This window comes from Ornithodoros turicata, chromosome 1, assembly GCF_037126465.1.
Source record: "Ornithodoros turicata isolate Travis chromosome 1, ASM3712646v1, whole genome shotgun sequence".
Taxonomy (NCBI): domain Eukaryota; kingdom Metazoa; phylum Arthropoda; class Arachnida; order Ixodida; family Argasidae; genus Ornithodoros; species Ornithodoros turicata.
Genome location: NC_088201.1, coordinates 14884478 through 14905441, shown reverse-complemented (window position 1 = coordinate 14905441; position 20964 = coordinate 14884478). Strand labels below are relative to the sequence as shown.

The 20964-nt window shown below is 47.0% G+C and overlaps 1 protein-coding gene across 2 annotated transcripts in view; it reads left to right on the top strand.

Annotated features, from left to right (window-relative positions):
• Positions 1 to 20964, top strand: part of LOC135377525 (prolactin-releasing peptide receptor-like) — a 774729-nt gene that overhangs the window by 571584 nt on the left and 182181 nt on the right. For both annotated transcript variants that reach the window (XM_064610011.1, XM_064610010.1), the window contains one exon: positions 17761 to 17900. In XM_064610011.1, the coding sequence (XP_064466081.1) occupies positions 17761 to 17846 (86 nt within the window). In that variant the 3' untranslated portion in view covers positions 17847 to 17900. The remainder of the gene's footprint in view (positions 1 to 17760; positions 17901 to 20964) is intronic.

Genomic DNA, 20964 nt, shown 5'->3' with positions numbered 1-20964 from the left:
GCTCACCGAAGAGCTAATTAACATGCACTGAAATCTGGGCGCATGCCAACTCCAATTACCCATGCCATTCAGAAGAAAATGAAGATCTGCCATCGTACGACACTTTTTTGCCTGTTTGCGTTGTTATGTGGAAATTTATTAAACCTTATGAGTACACATACACACATGATCCGCACTGTTTACATATAGACACTATTTACAATTTATGTTCGTGCTTCTACGTCACACTGACGTACGCTTTTTGGTGCTAGCTGGACACAGCCGGACACAGTGCCTGATTCTGGCTACTCTGAGTAAAATATCTTCCCTTGCGTACTTTTCTGTATACAGCTTATTGCAATGCAAACTGAAAACAATACAAACAGTACACCATTCAGAGAACGGTGCTCTCGTCGTTTTCATTAACCAAAAGACACTTGAACTCCCCAATGTCCCGTTTGGCTGACCTTTCCCCGGTTTTTTTTTCCTTTTTGTCTAATAAATATATCCCCCCCCCCCCCCAATGTCCCGCATTGTTTGTCGCTGTTCATTTTGCTTATTAACAGCTTCGCCAATTTCTCATCTATAATGGCACTGTCCTATAGAAAAGTTCTCGTACCTCTCTGTATGTTGTTGTTATACGTGTGTACGTGTCTTTTTCGCCTTTTTTAATTATCATTTTGTGATACGGAGTAAGAAAGACTAAGGTAAGGAAGTGTGAAACAAAAACATAGATAGAAAACGTCACCTTTTGAAATCTCAGCGTCATTTGCTTAGCTATTGTTTGTATCTCTACTTGAAGCAGTTCTACTGTGTTGTGAGGCCCCAGTATTGCTGAGGCTCGCGCGTCGCTTCTTAGTTGCCATCGCGACGATCGATAGTCTTTCGAAGACTAGGAAATCTCGCATTTAATAATGAATTAACCGGCAGTCTGGCTCATGCAATGTTTATGGACATTGTTCCGTTGAGTGCGAGGAGGAAACACAAGCTGACATCGAGTGTAAGATTACCCAAGTTTAATCTTGCTGAATAATTCCAACTCTGATGATCGTATAAATCGCTCGGAGAATTTTCATCACGGCATGGCGGCGTCTCGAAGCAGCGCCTATTAGATGTGCTGTCAGTGTAACTCGATTACGGCGTTTCGTGTCTCGCATAATATTTTCCAAATGCATGAAAAAATATCGCCAATAACAGTCGCTTTCACGACTGTGTGTTGAAACTCCATATGCCTGCGTTATTATACGCAGCGTAAACATCGTCGTTGCCCTTTTTGTTAATCCACGTATTGCCTCGGTATACGGGCTTCGTATGGTGGTAGAAGATGAACGCATGGCGCCCGCATTCATAATAGTCTATGTTCGCTCTGAGATCGGCGTATACGAGCAAAGGCAAACACGGATGTCCTGAAACAAGATATCGAAACAAAAGGCTGGATTCATGGCTCGCGCGGGAGAAAGAAGACCTAAAGACAACCCACACCAATTACGATGCATGCCCGCCCATACATTACCTTTGACCAAAAGAAGACAAGGAAAGTAGCGGTCCTTCGAGGGCCTTCCTTGTAGCTTGGAAGAACCACCGTATGCTAAAAAAAGACAATTTCTTTTTCTTTTTTTCTTTTTTATGCATCGTGTATTCGTCGCCCTGTAGAGCCACACACGAGGGGAAAGGCGAACAACCCCATTTTCCGCGGAACTAATCGTCCCACAACACGCTCAACCCTTTCCCTTCGGCATCCAAATTCATTCAGCGGGCTAACCTTTGCGTTAATTACCTGCCGCCGTAATAATGATGGTGAGTGATTGCCCCTCGCTTAATTGTCCCGTTTATCTGCTGTAAAGTCCACACACTCGAAACACGGCAGCGCTTAGTCAACTTAATATACCCGCTTTCCACAGGTTGGAGTCTTAGGACGCACGCTCGTGCGACATATACGACGTCCAGTCTTCATCGTCATCATCAGGGTGCACGCTTCTAAAAGTCTGGGTACGGTGCGCGTCGCGGATTATATGTACTTTTTTAAGGCAACATGCCTTTGCGTGAGGCTGACGGGATTGGTGCAGGACAACAGATGCCGTCAACGATGTTGCGGGAGTTATGGCATTCAAATGAACAGCACTCGCGTGACCTCACAACTGGTGTAACAGCTGGCATGGGGACATGTCCTGCGTTGTACCATTGTTTACATAAGGTGGGGACAAGGTGGGCGTAGCCCCCCATGTCCCCACTTGCATGTTCCCCCATTTGCATGTTCATCAGCATGAATTTTCATTATTCTCCTGGTAACGCTTTGTAAGTAAGCGGAATTTGTTGCGGGGCATGAGTATATTTACTAGTAGCATCACTACCCTTCTGACAGGAAACACATTCCCAACCTAAATATGGCCATGTCTAATTCACATGATGTGAATCAGATACAGAGAAAGACTGGCCATTGCCTAAGTAACTGAATGCATATCTCAAATAAATGTGCGCTGTATGTAGTACGTGTCACTTGATTACGTTGTATTTGGTTTATATTATTCTATTTATTTATTTTTATATACGGAACGTTCTTGATGTACCAATTGTTCGAGCTACAGCTCGCCTTCCCCACCCTGTGGCAACGCACTTCCGATCATAGATTGAGAAGTTACCAGTCAAAAAGAACTCGTTACAAGCTAAGTTACCGTGTGCAAAATGTAACTAAGTTAATAACGAAGTTCCTCGGCCTGAAATGTAACTCGTAGTTACTGAGTTACTTAAGAAAAAGAACGAGTTACTTCCAAGTTACGTCGGACACAAGATAACATTACGCAGGTGCAGCGCGCGTGAGCATTTGTGTTAGAGCTTGAGTTGCCTGCAGAGGAGTGCAACACGCTTAGATCGTTTTCGTTTATGTCCAACAATAGGCATCTCCTGTTTGTAAACAAATAACGTCATAGTGTTCGACAGCGCCACAAATTTGGTAGAATTGAACTGCGCTCGACGCTACAGGTGAACAAGGTCGCGCCCGAAAGCCACGGTCTTGAGGGGATTACGGTATGTTCCCTTAAAGGGACGCGACCCTCGGTCCTGCTTTTCTTTCAATGGGAGGCAGCGAACAAGTGCCTGTTCGTGGAAACCAGCCCTCTCTTTCCGATTTGTTTCGGTTTCAGTGCGTCTACCAATGACGTTTCTCTGGTAGAGGTCTATTCGAATGCTTTGCATCTTACTCCCTGTGGGCGCACAATGGTTCACCTTCATTTCCATGGCAGCGGTTCTTACTTCCTGAACAAAATACTGTCATCGATTGATTCCATATCATGTTTTATGGCAAAAAATGCCATACAGAGAGACAGCAAGAAAATATGTGGACGTGAGTGAAAAGCGAGTTCAAAGTAACTTGGAACTTAACTTAAGTTACCTTGGCAGAGTTACCTGAAAAAGGAACGAGTTCCTCTGATAGTTACCACGGCGCAAAAGTACCGAGTTAAGTTACAAGTTACCAAAAAAAGGAACTTAGTTACAGTAACGAGTTACTTGTAACGAGTTACCTCGAACTCTGCTTCCGATGCCCCAGCACCTACTAGTGAGTTGTTGAAATTCGTGGTGGCAGAAACGATGGCTGTGGCTACAACTTTCCATACAGCTTTATTTCCACCACAACAGTTCCTCAGTTAGTGTATGAAACGCAATACAGGTCTATATTATTATCTCTGACAACTTAAACGCGTCAAAGTCAAAGTTTCTTTGGTATATCGTCGTGTTTATATATGCATACATCACGTACGTCCCACATGTGCATCATGCACAATAGTCATCCCGTTTTTTTTTGTGTGTGTGTTTTTTTAGCTTCCTGGGAGCTCCATTATAAAGTGTCCGTATGTGTACCACACAGGTTCTGGGGCTCTGCCACTGCCTCGCCCGTCTCTCATTTGTTTCCACTCTCCACACACCATGGGGTCCATTTCTCTGAGGTACAGGTACAGCGTACTGAAATATCCAGTGGCGTATCCGCGCAGCTGCACCTGACGCGTGCCATTTCGACAACAGCGCTCCCCGCTGTGTACGACAGCATTTGAGAAGGCCGCATACTCAAGAGCTAGGTATAGTCGTCAGGTTCCTTCGCGACATCAATACTCACTACAGATGAATGAGAGTGACCTGCAAATGTTCAAGCTGTACTTGATAGCCCCACCAATTAAGGATCCGTCTGTCCACTACGCCATTTTGTGGCCATGATCAACTTTACGGACGATCCATCCCAAACTGCGCCCTGGAAAACCTTTTGACCACCTCCGTGTCGCACGAGAGGTTTTTCACTTGGACCGGTGAAGGTTCAGAAGCCCTCCAGCAAGCGACGAAGTCCGCTCACATGGCCGCGCTGCTTATTCACGCTAAGCCAGACGCTTCTACTACTTCCCTAGTGGGTTTCTCCAATATCCCGCTCGATTCATTCTAGCAAAATATATAGAATCACTCGAGCCCCCCCCCCCCCTTTTTTTTAAAGTTCACAGATGCCGAAAGTAGATATAACTATATAGGTAGTACAGACACTTCTAGTCGCACATATAGCAGACTGTAGAAGGTCGAACTTTGCGCCTTTTTTTTCTAATCGCGAGCACATCTTCCTTTCTGCTACCGGTCGTTATTTTCCTTTTGGAGGCTCATCAGCTCGCTTACCTCGTTCAATTCCCAACAGACATCAAACAAGTCAAGAGAAATCGCACCCTCACTACGGACGCCTTCAGTCGAGTATTCACGTTGCTATCCACCGCGGATTTTACCTTCAGGGTTCCGACGCCGCAACAGGTCACCGCTGCCAACCACAACAATCTTCTACACAAGCTATTACCTCTATACACATATACGACGTTGGTCCTCCAGCCCTGTCCTGGGAGTGATAAGAACTTTAATGACACTTTATTGAATAAGATACCAGCAAACAGCAATGCCTATACAGCAGTGCATCGAAGTCATACCTAGGTAATGAAGTACCTCCTGTGTATAATGATGATAAGATGAACGAAATAGGTCAACGTGACCAGACACAAAGTTAAAAATCATCTGGATACGTAGCGTAGGTGACTGACGAGCTGCAGTATCATCCACATAAAACAGGGACATATTTTGGACGATGCGAGACGGTGCATGAAAATTCAGCAAACTAATTACATATGTCGTATTCAAAATGTTCTGGATACATTTGTACATGAAAATTTAAAGACGGCCGATTCAGCAATTAGTCAACACCGACGAAGGCAGAAAGAACGTTTCTTCAGAAGGAAATTTCCGTGAAGCAATCTTTACGTAACTCCTGGCAACGGAAATCTAAACCCGCGACATTGGTGTTCCCAATACAGTTCCACACGACAGATCCAGACTTGGCAATAAGAAGAGTTCTAAAAAGCACATGTACACAAATAGGGTCGCTCAAGTCCTTTGAGGTCCTACAGATGAGGCCAAGAATTCCGTGAACTTTGTTCACAACATTGTCCACATGATTATTAAATACGAGGCGTCGATCAACAAAGACATAAATACCTTTCACAGCAGTCAACCTGCATCACTCACTAGCATACAATTTATAGGTAAAAGCAAGTGGATTCGCCTTATTGGTAAGTGTAAGTAAGTTACAGTATTTTAGTTTTGTTGGAATTTAATACTAGCATCAGACATGCTAGAAATAGCGTTCAAGCTTACGTACAAAGAAAGAATGATCGACTAAGCCAGTAGCCTTAAAATCAAAGTACACACTATCGACTTGGCCCTTTCTATGCGAATGCGGTGCCACATAAGCAAGGCGACCAAATATGTTCCACTGCTTGGTGATAATATTCGCTGATCGGAGTGATATTGGGATGACGGAGTTGGTCATAGGCGACCGCTTGAGGGTGGTTGCAAAAGGGACAAATTTAGGACAAAATGGCGTAGATGCAGGCAAGCTGCTGGATGACGCTACAGACACAACTACAGGATAGAGCGTGACACGTGCACCAGGACTGTAGGAGGATTTCTCGAGAAGGCGTGAAAGTCGTCAAGTGATCCGACACCAAAAGAACACCGACCATGCACCCGACTACCACGAAAGCAGAGCCGGCGACGGCAAGCCTCTGTTCACACATCACACGCAATACCTAAAAGGTGTAACTGCTGCTGCTTGCAAATCCGCAAGCAGAACGTGAGAATGTTTTCTTCTCAGATTTTGGTCAGATTCTTTGTCAAGTTTCCTGATAACTCAGCTTTTTTACCAAGAACTGTCGGTGGAAGACCGGCGAGGTGTGATATCCATTACTAATCTTGAGTAAAACTGTCGTACTTACGAGGTACGAACAGACATCAAGTCCGTCGGGCAGTATCAAGCTGCCGACTTGCACTTCGGCCGCTATCTGTGTGAGCAATCTAAAAACATTGGCACGCTCCATGAGCAACTGACCGTGGTAGAGTATCACGTGCGGCGACGAAACACCTCAATCATCATCAAAACAAAGATGATGTTGCCGTGGTACTGTTGCTTGCGCAATTAGCCATAGTCACGTGACATTTGTTGGAGTTCTTCAGAAAATGAGCCTCCCTGGGCTGATTTTGTCTCTAACTGTATTGACGTTTGACTTTTGCGAAAAGCTGAGCGTGAGCCTCAGACAGTGCAGTTGTGACTCCTGGTGCTGTGGTGCTGCCATAAGCAGAAACAGGGTCAGAAACGAGCCCAGTTGCCGTCGACGGCAAATGAGAAACCGTACAAACTGTGACGCAAAAGATGAAGAGGAAAAAGGAAAGGGATCGCGAAGTGGACTAACTGTACTGCTACATCATGAGATGTGTGATATGAGAACGTCAGAGTTTAAGAGGTGAATACCTGTAGTTTCCATAGCAGCCTTCGTACCTCTCTTGTGCTGGGATGTGAACTGAGATCGATGATTGATTGATTAATTCCTCTATACGTACTTTACATCTCTGTTGTTAATTCTTCAAATGCGGTTTGCATAGGGAGGTTCTTTGTGCAACCCGCTGGCACGGAGCAGACGCCGAGCACAGCGGTCGATACTTCAATTAATACGAGGCCAACCTTTCACACGATCGAATGGTTCATACAGTTCACTGCATAGAGTCAGCTGTGGTCCAGTTGCGCTGATAACGCTTTGCACGAGATGACAATGGCCAGTAAAGATATGACTTGGACTATACAGATCTCGACAGGAAACATGGCATGATCCGAGGCATAAAACTCGTAACATGTTAGACGTTCCATAAATCACTGCAGATTGTTGCATTGGAACAGCTGCAATAAAAAGAATGATGCTGCAACATTTCCTAGCATATCCCCGCAAATCCCTAGTGGGTAACATGACGGGTTGATAGGGGCTATCTGGTTTAATATTCCATAAAACCAAAACGCGTATAGATTCTGCCTTTTTGTGTGGAAACATGTTCTTTTTTATATGTGTTGCCTGTTATGTTTCTTGTGTATTTTTGTATTTGTTATTTCATTACGCAAAGTCACACGCATTGACCTACTGACTCTTATATTAGCGGTAGACCACGAACGTCGGCTCTCCTATAGATCATGACCTCTTACGATGATATGACACAGCTAACGTAACGCAACAGGGACATCGACTGTCCGTTGCAGTAAAGGCAACTTAAGCGTCGCTACTGCATGCTACGTGGCGTGATAAGGATGGAGTAGAGTGCCCCTCTAAAGATGGCTGGTGCGGTTGAGCAGGCGTCTAGGAACCACCTAAGAAAGACACATTGGTCGATGACAGGGGAGCCATTTCGTTGCGAAAGAAATGACCCACATTGCTTTCTTACTGCCCATAGAGCGGGCTCGGAACGAATAGGCAGAGGTACACCCGATAATAAATCGATCAAGGCAGGTTTCGGGTACAATGGGCAAGTTGTTTCTTGGCCATTGGTTCGAGGTTTCCTAAGAGAAGTCAATGATCATTGTTCCCCCAGAACATCTCTGTCCTTTCGCATTATAGTCCCCTGCCAATTTATCTCCTTTACCGCGTCCAGCAGCTAAACAAATAAATGGCTTTCCTGATTTCATGGTGGGGTTCTTCCGAGTGGATCATATTGAAAATGGTGCCGCCTTTTGTATGCCACTTTCACCAAGGAACGTCTATAATTTTTAGTGAGCCGCCTAAGGTCAGGCAAGCCGATGGAGGGATCGGAAACTGAAAATCCTTTTAACGCTCCGTTGCGAGAGCCTTTAGAGAAGGTGAGGTAGCGGATACCACCGAATGTACCCCGGCCAGTATACCGTACCCAGCTTCGTCGTGGGAATTGTATGGGTTGATTTCGTGGCTTTAGGTACGTCGCGAGACAGCTATGATCATGAGCAACGCCGTAGTGGTCGATCTGTCGAATAATCTTTCCCACGTGAGGGTTCTTTAACTGCGCCCAAATCTCGGTACGCGGCACACCGAATTTAACGTCCCTCGCGGAAGACGGCTTGTCTGCTTAGACAAGCCTGTACCTTGCAACCAAGCTGCTGTAGTCCTCGGCAAGGATCGAACCCGCAACCTTCAGCTCGATGGTATAGCAAAGTTATCTCCAACGAATCCTACCCTTTAATGTAAGCCTCTTTCTCCCGTGTTTTTTCTTTCTTTTTTTTTTTTTTTTTTTTTTTTGCACCGTGGTCAATCTGTTTCCCGTCCTGTCCTTTTCTGGATAACGGAATAATAAGAAGTTACAAACTGGGAGGGAGAAAAAAAAAGTTTTAATATTACGAGCAACTCGCATTCCCCAGAAGCGACACTTGCCGGTCATGTTATGTGCACCTGGCAAGTCGACGTTTCAACACGGTCATCCGTTTTACTGTTCGACACCACGACATACCTCAGTGTCACATCCCGTAGCAAACGGCCACTAAATGTCAGCGTGTAAGCGTCAGCCCATGCGTCTGGAATAGTCGCGTCTTCCGAGAATCCTTCTCCTCGTTTGTCATAAATGCGATGTATTGCCGGGGCAGGAACGCATGGCCGGATGTCAGCCGCTGTGAATTATTTACCGTGTCAGCTTTTAAAAATGCGAACACGTTTCCGTTCCCTTATCGGCGCAAATCGTTCATGCAGTTTCGTGTACTGTGTATCTAAATATGTAGAACACACGTTCTCATCTATGGGGAACCAAGTTTGGAACGTGCTTGGATAAACCGCCTCCCACTGAAGGATCGCCAACGGTAGTATGCTGTGCTGAAAGTGTGGAGAATGAAGAAATCGAAAACAACGAAAAAGCAGACATAATCAGAGACGTTGATTTTTCACCTTGACTTGCTATCGTACCTTGAACAGGGCGCCATTACAAATACGACATTGCTGGAGCTTAAGACTTGTGGTGTTCCATTGAGTGGAAACTCAACTCGTGAGAGCACAGTTGCAGTCGAGCCCTATAGATTTCCTCTCAGTGGCTTGAAGTACATTGCTCCATTTAGTTCTACTCCGATTAGTCACAACCAGGATGTAAGATTTACTAGCGTGTTCTTTAGTTAAGGCATGCCTTCAATTTGCTATCGTATATTCACAGTGTCGTATATGTACAATAGACGACGACAACGAGACTCGCTCGTTGTCGTGGACTAGCGCGAGCTGGTGAATGCTGGTAACGTCATTAAATGTTCTGCTGTTCTACGGGCTGGTCGTCTCCTTGGCTTCGGTCCTCAGATCTGCACACGCCGGACCACGACATGGTGGCAGCGGTCAGTGGCTACTGATCCCACGTCTCAGCCTACAATACTGCCGCGAGTTGCTGGCGCAGCACTTCTGCATACCCATGTCGAACGACGAGCCGACTCCGGGAACTTCTGCCACGTCGACGGTACCGCACACGTCCTCCTCCTTCAACCCCTTCGCGATCGAACTCCCCGAGCGGTTCGACTTCCGCCACCCCGAGAGTTGGAAACGGTGGATTGTGAGGTGGGAGCGGTACCGCGTCATATCGGGCCTCCAGAACCAGAATGCCGACACGCAGATTAATACGTTTCTGTACGCCATGGGAAGCGAAGCGGAGGACGTCCTGGTCTCTCTACGTCTCGACGATGAGGAAGCAAAGGACTACAACAAGCTGAAGTCGCGTTTCGAGAAGCACTTCATTCCGAGGCGCAACGTCATTTTCGAACGCGCGCGCTTCAACCAGCGCAGCCAGCTAGAACATGAGGCCGTCGAGGAATTCGTGACGGATTTACATCGTCTGGCAGAGAGCTGCGACTTCGGATCCCTGAAGGACGAACTTATCCGAGACCGGTTAGTAGTCGGACTCCGGGACAAGAATTTGAGTGAGAAGCTTCAGTTGGACGCTAATCTGACTTTGGAGAAAGCAGTCAACACGGCTCGCCAGTCGGAAACGGTGAAGGGCCAACAGCCTGTTGTTCGGGGAAATGGTCTGTCTTCCTCGACAACCACGCCTGCGCTGGACGCGGTAACTCAACATCCCTGCCAGGGAACCAACAACTCTCGACGGACTCGCCGACCCACCCCTCGTCACTCAGCAGGGCAAAGCGTTCAGCAACGGAGCGCCTGCCGATGGTGTGGGTCAGCGCAGCCACACGAAAGAGCACAGTGTCCGGCACAAGGGAAGCAGTGCATCCTTTGCCAGAAGCTTGGACATTTCGCAACGGTCTGCCAGTCGCGAAAGGCCAACGAGCCAGGGAAACAGTCCCGCGCAAAGCGTCCTGGCCCCTCTCGGGGACCAACTCCCAAGACCGTCTTGGAGGAAGTCTTCTTAGGCACGATCAGCAACAAGTCACCCACCACTGATCCCTGGTTTATCACAGCGCGGGTCCAGGAAACCGACATCCGGTTTAAAGTGGATACAGGAGCGGATGTGACAGCTATACCGGCATCAGCTCTGCCGCCCAAGGATCTGTCGTGCGTGACACGGCCTACTAAGGTGCTATACGGGCCGGGAAGGTCGAAGATCGACACAGTGGGACAGCTCAAAGTCGACATAACATGGAATGGACGGACAACCCGTCAGGACGTTTTTGTCGTCCGACACCTACAGCATGCGCTTCTCGGGCGTCCGGCCATCCAGTCACTCAACGTGCTCCCGCAAATACTGGCAGTGGAAGAAAGCTCTACAAGCGACCCCATTGCATCCAAGTACAAGAAGTTGTTCGGACCGTTAGGCCATATGAATACGGCATACGACATCAAGCTAGTCGCAGGTGCAAAGCCACACGCAGTGAATTATCCCAGGCGGGTGCCCATCCCCCTGTTGCCCAGCGTGCAGGCAGAATTAAAGCGGATGGAGGGTCTCGGAGTTATCCACCAAGTCGACCGCCCTACAGCTTGGTGTGCGCCGATGGTCGTAGCAAAGAAGGATGTGAAACTGCGCATCTGCGTAGACTACGCAGAACTGAACAAACAAATCATGCGCGAGAGGCTTATCATGCCAACGGTGGAGGAGAATTTATGCCATATCAGCGGTGCCAAGCTCTTCAGCAAGCTTGACGCAAACGCAGGGTATTGGCAGGTGCCACTTTCCCCACCAAGCTCCGAGTTGACCACGTTCATCACGCCGTTCGGGCGATACAGGTTTCTGCGACTGCCGTTCGGAATCTCCACAGCGCCCGAATTTTTCCAGAGGGAGATGCTACGCATCTTGGAGGGCTTGGAAGGCACGTCCTGCCATATGGACGACATTCTGATCTACGGCAAAGACCAAGCCGAACACGACCAGCGCCTGGAAGCCGTGCTGAAGACGCTAGCCAAAGCGGGTGTGACACTCAACCCACAAAAGTGTCAGTTTCGAAAAACCAGGATAGAGTTCCTCGGCCACATCCTGGATGCAGAGGGTATATCCGCGGACCCTGCGAAAACAGAGGCAGTTCGTCGTCTGCCACCGCCGAGAAATGTAGCGGAGCTACGATCATTTTTCGGCATGGTGAACCACCTCATGAAGTTCCTACCTGGGCTAGCGGAGAAGACCAAGCCATTACGCGACCTCCTGTCGCAGGACGCTGCGTGGCTGTGGAGCCCTCGACAACAACAAGCGTTTGAGAGCATTAAGGACGACCTCACAAGAACGCCGGTCCTCGCCTTTTACTCGCCGGAACGGCCAATCACGCTATCTGTCGACGCATCGTCCTATGGTCTCGGCGCAGTACTGCTGCAGGAAGAGACAGACGGACATCGGCGTCCAGTCGCGTACGCATCACGGGCATTGAGCGAGGCAGAACAGCGCTACGCCCAAGTGGAAAAAGAAGCACTTGCAATCGTCTGGGCATGCGACAAATTTCGCATGTACTTCTTGGGGCTGCAGTTTCATGTCGAGACGGACCACAAGCCGCTGGTGCCGATCTTCTCGGCGAAGAGGTTGGACGAGCTGACCCCTCGCCTCCAGCGCTTGCGGCTCCGTACGTTGGAGTACGACTTCACCATCACGCACGTACCGGGGAAGCAGCTTTTCACAGCCGACGTACTCTCCAGAAACCCCTTGACGAGCAACTGGGCCGAGGACTTTACTCTCGCAAGGGAACTCAAAGAATACGAGGCTCTCGCTCTGGATCTACTGCCTGCTTCGTCCGACATGCTGACACGCATAAGGGAATCGCTACCGCAAGACGCAACACTCAGCCTCGTGATGGAGTACTGCAGCACGCAGTGGCCGTCAGTAACCGTCCTCACCGAAGAGTGCCGAAAATACGTCACCGTGGCCGATGAACTGGCACTGATCGACGGCCTCCTGCTGAGAGGAACTCGGCTTGTCATTCCGGCAGCGCTTCGACACGAGGTGATGACCCATCTGCACACCGGCCATCAAGGCATTACGAGGTGCCGGGCAAGAGCTAGGGAAGCTGCATGGTGGCCGGGCATCAGTCAGCACCTTCATGACTTCATCAAGAGGTGTCCCATCTGCCAGATGCACAGAAAGCCCACAACAGAACCCTTGCTTCAAACGCCTCTACCAGAACGGCCGTGGCAGGTGATTGGCATGGATATATTCCACGAAAATCGACAAAACTACCTTGTGGTCGTAGACTACTTCTCAAAGTTTTTCGAGGTCTCACACCTCAGAACGACCACATCGTCGGACTTGATTGCAGAGCTCAGACCAGTGTTCGCTCGCTACGGCATGCCAGAAGTGGTACGCTCAGACAATGGGCCCCAGTTTGCATCATCCGAATTTCGACGGTTCCTGGCAGCGTGCGGGAGTACGCACATAACATCCAGCCCATACTACCCACAAAGCAATGGACAAGCTGAGCGCTCTGTGCAAACTGCAAAGTCCCTCATGGCGAGGTCGCCGGACTTGCATCAAGCACTACTCGCTTACCGCACAACGCCGGGTGCATGCGGTTACACGCCAGCTGAACTACTGATGGGACGCCAGCTCCGTTCCAATGTACCTGTCCTGCCTACTACGCTGACTCCTTCATGGCCACACCTGCGGAAGTACCGCCGGAGGTACAAACGGGAGCAAGCCGTTCGTGCGGCTTCCTATAACAAGCGACGCCGGACCAAGGAGCGCCCGGAGCTACGTAGCAACACGGCAGTGCGAATCTTCGCAGGGGCAGCAGCGCACGGAACTGTCTGCACTGAGGGACCAACGCCAAGGTCGTATATGGTCCAGACTTCGTCGGGGGTAACCAGACGGACGAAGCAACATCTTCAGGAGGGGCCGATGGCACAGCCGACGACGTTGAAGCCACCGGTACCGCCTCAGAAAAGTATAGGTACCACGCGGTACGGTCGAACTGTGAAGCAGCCTGATCGCTACGGCTACTAGCGGAGGGGTGCAGTGTTTTGTGTTATAGGGAAACATGATGTGTCACCTGAAATGAACACATGGGTTTGCTGTGCTAAAAGGGGGAGATGTCGTATATGTACAATAGACGACGACAACGAGACTCGCTCGTTGTCGTGGACTAGCGCGAGCTGGTGAATGCTGGTAACGTCATTAAATGTTCTGCTGTTCTACGGGCTGGTCGTCTCCTTGGCTTCGGTCCTCAGATCTGCACACGCCGGACCACGACACACAGGGGATGGAGCTCCCTTGGTTGTTGTAGTTATTGATGGCGAAATTTCCACTTATACAAAATATAGGGGATGAGAAACATATATAACGAAACGAAAAATATAGGTGACGAGAAGTACATTCCGAAATTACGTAGAAGAAAATCTGTACGGGATATTAGAGAGTTTTAGTCTATCGTACGTTATCGCCTTTGCGTACGTAAGGGATAGCGTTGATGGTTCTGCGCACGCCCATAAGAGCAAGAGAGCTTCGCGCAGTGCGCAGAACCATCAACGCTATCTGTTATGCATGCTATCGCCTTTGCGTACGATGTACTAAAAGTCTCTATTATTCGCATTGCAGAGCGTGGTCACGTGTCACCGTAATGTATTTCTCAAAGCAGTGAGCTTGCAGTGGACAAGTAACAGGATGGGAAGCTCCCACAGTCCGCCTCCCTCTTAAACTTTTGTTTCGGGACAGAGTGTGGGGAAACAAGCGAGGCTTCTCTCGTTTATTATGAACATTCGAAAGCACTTACACGGAGGTGCATCATTTATGTCGGGAACCAAGCCTGCTCGTAATAAGATCGAGAGAACAATATAAAACGACCAGGATGTTTCTATGTATGAAATGTACGGTTGTGTTCACGAGGGAGCCGCGTTGGTCTGCAACAGGAACCATGTTTCGCTACGAACGCGCCGCGTCACGGTGTGGTCAGATAGTAAAAAATCGTCGTTATAAGTAATAAAAGAAGACAGGGAACTCCAGTCGTAGGGGAGAACGCGCATCACGTCCGACAACAACAAAAGCGCACTAAGTATTGTTCCAGCTGCTGGTCAGCATTGAACCGATGATACATTTGCAAGGGACCAGCTGGGCACTAATAAGTAATAATGCGTTTAGAAAGTTTTAATGGCAAGATGTGAGCATTTATTTATTTATTTACTGAGAAACAGAGCGTAGATTCAGACTGCCTCGCAATTTTATGGAACTGTGTTGTTTTGTTTCACCCAAAGTGGAAAGAGGAAAAACAATGACTGAAAGGAGTATAAAAGTATGAGGGAAACGGGGAGTCTTTAGCTATTGTTCAGCAAAGGAGCGTTGTAAAATACGTACACAGTCATATGTTACTGAGGCCTCCATCTTAAACTTGTTCTATGTTGTCGACTAAGCGGACTTCAACTTATTACCTGAATTGGGAACTGAATCTTAATGAATTACGTGCTGACCGGTGGTGGTGAGATTCTACTCTATTGTGTATCTTCCATCATCAGCATAGATGGTGTGCAGTGACCGACTTGTTCCCTTGCGTAAGTATACGGAAAGCTTTTGTGCAGCATGTCGCACCGCAGCCCCATTCAAGCGACCTGCCTCCTGGGGCAGCCTAATGTGGACAGGAAGCGATTTAGAATAGCACTCTCTTCCTGGCCTTGATGAGTGTATGAAGCAAGTCCATTTACTCGAGGAAATCAACATAATGCCTTTCTAGCGTCTAGAATCACATTCCTGAGGAGACCTAAGCCAGCTGAATGCAGTGCGGATGGTTTGTTGCCCCAGATAATGAGTGCAGGGTCGATAAATATTTATTCTAGCCATTCCTTCTATATCACAGGCTTCACAAGGTTAGATGTACTTTGTTGGTGATGCGAAGAGCTGGACCCATCTGCTTACATGGGTTGGGGCATGGCCCCAACGATATGCTTCTGTGCGCCACTACGTTTTCAGATTGCTTGATATTTTCGGCAAATGGACTCACAGGGGAAAGGATATGCAGCATTATCGTCCTCGAAGTTGTTTCTGCTTTTCGAAGTATTGATACCACGCATTTGTGTTAGGCAACAGGGAAGATAGCTAATGCAACTGACGTACAGTACAATGAACTAACTGGATGCCGAAATGCTGATGATAACGACCATTATGTTGTACAGGGGTGGACATGTATTATAGTACAAAGTATTATAATAGTATTACTGTGATACTTTTTTGTACATATAATATTATTATAATACTATATATAATATAATTATATAGAGAGATAATAATAATATATATAAATGTATATATCGTTCACATATAATTCATATACTATATGATAATTATTATAAAATTATAATACGCAAAAATGTGTATTACTGGTATGGTGTATTACTCATAAGACAGTAATACTTCTTGGCCTTCACACTGACCATTGCCCCTGTATCACTTGGCTCTAGTATGCACTGATAACAAAGGCAACGGGAGCCTTTAAACCAGGTCCATGTCATTACACACTTACTGTTCCAGTTTTCCGCACTGGCTTTATCACTATTATACCTGGTGACTAAGTCAAAGCATATGGTTCAGACCCTTTTCTTGGTCTGAGGAAGGCCTATTGTTGTTAATGAAAAAATGGCTAGGAAACAAGCGAGCTGGTGAAGATGATGCATAATGTAAAAACCCCGAGACTTCGTGTTGTGTCTGTCCCTTCGTGTTCCCTAGTCTCGGGGTTTTTACATTATGCTATTGTTGTTGTTGTTTGTTGTTTCATCGACTCTGGTGGAACGACTTTCTTTTCAAACCAGGTGCTCAGACTGAAAAGAAGCGCTCTTGAAGACTCATTTTTGGAGAAAATGCTGTTAAAGTCGAATTGTGTGTAGACGCCTATTGTGTAATGGCACCAGAAATTTACGTAACGAAATAAATGTTGTATGTGGGTTTGTATTTTCTAAATGCAAGGTCTAAAGGAATATGTATTTCCCCCGTATTACCAGTGTATTATAAATCATACAGTATTAGTATTATGTATTATAATACGCGGTTTCAAGGGCACTACTGTCTTAGTACTATAATACGTATTTTCATCCAGTATTATGCATTATTATTAGAATAAAAAATAGTATTACTGTCCATCCCTGTGTTGTCATTATTAACATGTATGGCGCCACTTTGCTACTGCCCACTGGATATACTACGTGCGCACGGGGACAGAAGATAACTAGCGCATACTTCATCACAAGTATTGTTCTGTATATTGTGCAACCTGTCATCCCTATTGCCCTCCATTACATATCGCATATTGCGTTGTAATAAATGACATCTACCCTTTGAATTGCAACCCTATGATATAGAATAAAATGCTTTCGGACCGAAAAAAAAAACGTGTGGATAGAAACCGTTGCGTGACAGGCTCGAACCATCCTGAAGGCAAGAAAGTGATGATGTTCTTCTTCTTCTTCTTCTTTGTTTTCTTCAGTTGCATTTCGAGCAGCTTCTGCCTCTCCTCCTGTTGCGCCTCTCATCGCACCGTCATCGCACCGTCATGTATACCAATGAACCATGTGCGAATTGACATTGTATTGCATTGGAAAAAAGCGAAACATGGAGGTGTAGACTCCAACAACACGGATGCCAGCTACACCAATTAACTTCGACTCGCCACAGTACGCATCCACAACTGTGTTTGGCCCACTGTGTTATCACTGTAAGAGAGAGAGTCTGCGAGGCATTGAACCTTCGACGCAGGCTTAAGGACTCATAGATCAGGCCTTATAGTTCAACGTAATGGTGCAAAAACGAACCTGCCAGCTTCCCCGTGAAACGAAATAGGGACGGTGCGAAAAGATATGTAGATGACGAATGCGTAAAAGGCTTTGGGGAGTTGTGGCACTAAATCACGGCCATTTAAATTACTTCAATATGAGACGGGCAAGCTCTCCGCTCGTAATGGCGCGGGATACTTGCACGATGAGAATGGCAGGGTGGTAATGAAGGAGAGCAAAGAAAGGCGGAGGTACGTTGCGCGCACAATTTCATAGACGGGCTGCTAAGTGTCCGATAAGTGAAAACCTGATGACAAAACACACTCAATTTTTACAGGTTCTTCCGCTGTGGACCTCCACCATAGAGAGATAGGCAGGCATCTCGAACAAATTGGTTTCTCAACGCATCCTACGCTTCATTAGCTTCGTTTCAGCGAGACGAGACCAGAAGAGGGATCTTTGACGCTACCTAAGGGGGTAAGTGATGCATGATTGAGTTTCACGTGAGCGCAGAGTAGAGATGGCGGCAGGGGACAGGATTATCAACTGCCGTTGCTGCACGGAGTGAGTTTGCGCAAGAGTGAATCGTGTCGGCCAAAATGGAAGGCATCGCGAACCCCTTTAGCATGCCATTAGCTGTTCGACGATACACTCAGTGAGCGAAAGGCCCCGGGGACAATGGAAACCTGCGTGTGTCATTTGTGCGATGGCGCGGAATGCTGCGATGGAACTGTCGGTCAAAGATGTCTTTCGTATTCCGTGGAAGTGCAGGCAAAATACTATGACGCCATAGAACACCAATCTCTCTTTGGAGCTTCTCTTGGTCATATGTCGCCTCGCCTTATATTCTATTTCTCTTCTCATTCTTGTTGCACTCTTTCTGTGTTCACCAGGATAGGGTTGGACAGGAAGACTTGCAGATGAATTCATTCTTTATCACTGTATTTCTCTCTTCCTCTCTCTGTTTTTTTTATATTCACAACAACACAATAAGATGTTGTTGACAGGGATTGAAGAGGGGCCTCATTGACGTGGGCCCTCAACTCCAGTGATCACACTTTGTGTTCTTACAGTTCCTATCGAATACTAAATTTATTCTGTACAACTTAGTAATAATCTGTAAAATATGCGTCTGCAATATGGCAAGCTGCGAAGAGACCAGACGTGCCTGCGCTTATGACAGTTAGGTTCAAGATTAACGCCTACAAATCACGTTTGCACATGCGCGTCGATCACATGCAGTCACACATAAAGGAACGCAAAATGAAAGTGCAAAAATGAAAGACTACTTGTCGCAAGAGGATACGTTTCTCCGTGGCTCGCGCAGCGCCCATCCCCTGATATCCTGCGACACGGTACCTGATTCTGCGCGTCGCACATTACAGGTTAGGCTATCCGCATTTGTCGCTAAGAAATCGCGAGGTATAACAGTTTACTTGCAGACAGGACATATGTGACACACGTACGCAAAATAACTGTAACACGCGTTGCCGTACTAAATTGAACAGGTGGAGGCAGTATCACCACCGCGAAACAAAAAGATTGAATGAGAAAAGCAAGAAAACAACAAATGATTGAGCAACAATGAGAAAGCTGGTGGTCCTTCTCTTTATCACAGCTTTCAACTCATATATAGCGAGTGATGTCATTCGATGTGGTTTGAAGCCATTCCTAACTTTTCAGAAATTTCCGTAATTGAATTCAATAAATGTTGTCCAATATATTGTAGGAATCGTCACCTATTCCCACTTAACGTAAGATATACTCACAAACCGTGAGATGGACATTGTTACGTTGTTGTGGTGACTTTTTTATTTATATTTATTTATTTATTTTGAATAGGAAGCCGGCTCTTTGACTGGCTAACCTTTCCTCTTTCTCTTTTTTTTTATAAACGTATCCCCCTCCCCCGCGTACCACTTACGTACCACACAAAAAAAAAAGGTGTGTAAGAACGCTGCGTTTCTTCTCTGTAGCCCCTTTGTATCTGAACCTGCGCGGTGGCCATAGCTGTTGGGAGACAAAGTGCTCCAGACAGTGATGAACAAGCGGTATTCTGTGCAAACCTTATAAGAAGCCGACGGGGCCTCAGTGCTTCGCATCCCATCAACGGAGACATCCATCGGGGCCTGCCCAACCTGGCAGGCGCCGTGAAGCGTACCAGCGCCGAGATCTTAGCAAGGCACCAGGTTTTTATCTGTCATTCGCGGCCATATAGCAGCGAGGCTACCGTAATGGAATCCAGAGCAGAGAGCCCGTATAACAATAAAGAATGACCAAGGCGATAGGGAGGAAACCGCAAAGACGACTCGCGTCCGGTGCAGCCGTGAGGAATGACGACCTGCATTTGAGACGAACAGGTCCGATAATCAGGGGCGATGCCGCTCAGATGGACACACGACGGGTACGAGATACCCATAATGGGCTGATTCCTAATGATACATGATGTTTGTTGTGATGATAGATCATGTATTTGGGATGATAGGATTCCGCATTAATCTTGGATGGCGGAGTCTACTAGGGCGCACAATATTACTCGTGCATTGCTGGTCCGTTGTCTGTGTACACATCTGGGCCAATTTCGGCAGAGAGGGTAGATATTCTTTTACTCTGTGAAATGAACATTGCACTTAGAATGGATTGATGGCTCGAGGCTGTAATAACAGAAGTTAGACATAGGTGTAACGTTTGCTCTACTATGAAAAAAAAAAAAAAGTGAATCATTTCGACTCTCGAGGACAAACGATTGCCATAACCTGATGCTAACTCAAACAGAAGCGCAAGCTTCATGTCCAACCATGGCAAGGCTTCATTGTCTTTACACGATGAGCCAACATTATATATACCTCATTGCATTCTGTTTAATTTCTGCATTTTCGCGAAATTTGTGGCTTATTAAACCGTCCCTATATCTCTCCCTGATCTGCAGAAGCCCATTGGAACGAATTTTTGCCGTTTTGCTTATTTGTAGCCTCAGTGCCCATTTAATCCCCACCTGCCGTTTGGACGACGCATTTTGATGAAGTTAATGAACCACACACATGAATGTGAAGAGAAATGCTGTCCTATTGTCCCCGAACGTCCGTGGGGAACTGCTTAGCATGCAAACATGCAAATGAATCCGTGCGCACAGTTTGGCAGGTTTCCGCGCTCTTCTTCAATGCGTACTGTGTCTTTATTATTTTAATGGCGCCTGGTATTACTGAGGGTACAGTCCTCACAATCGCGCACTTCTGCCCTTGGAAGGAAATGTGTGGCTGAGGTCCGTGAACCAGAAGACTGAGTGAAGATTTCTTCTCAGGTCGCGAAAAAGCACACAGGTGAGAACATTTTGAGAGGTATGTTCCACTCCTAGAGTGGAAAGCGTCCCCTCTTCATCGTCACAATATAATTGTTGTTGTTGTTGTTGAGAGGTATTGCGTGATTTTCTGTAGCGGTATTTGCATCAATAAAACATTTACGCTGCAAACGATGAATGATCTGAAAACAAGAGCACTATTAACATAGCACCCTGCGGAATTTGAGAGGTTCGAAACGTACC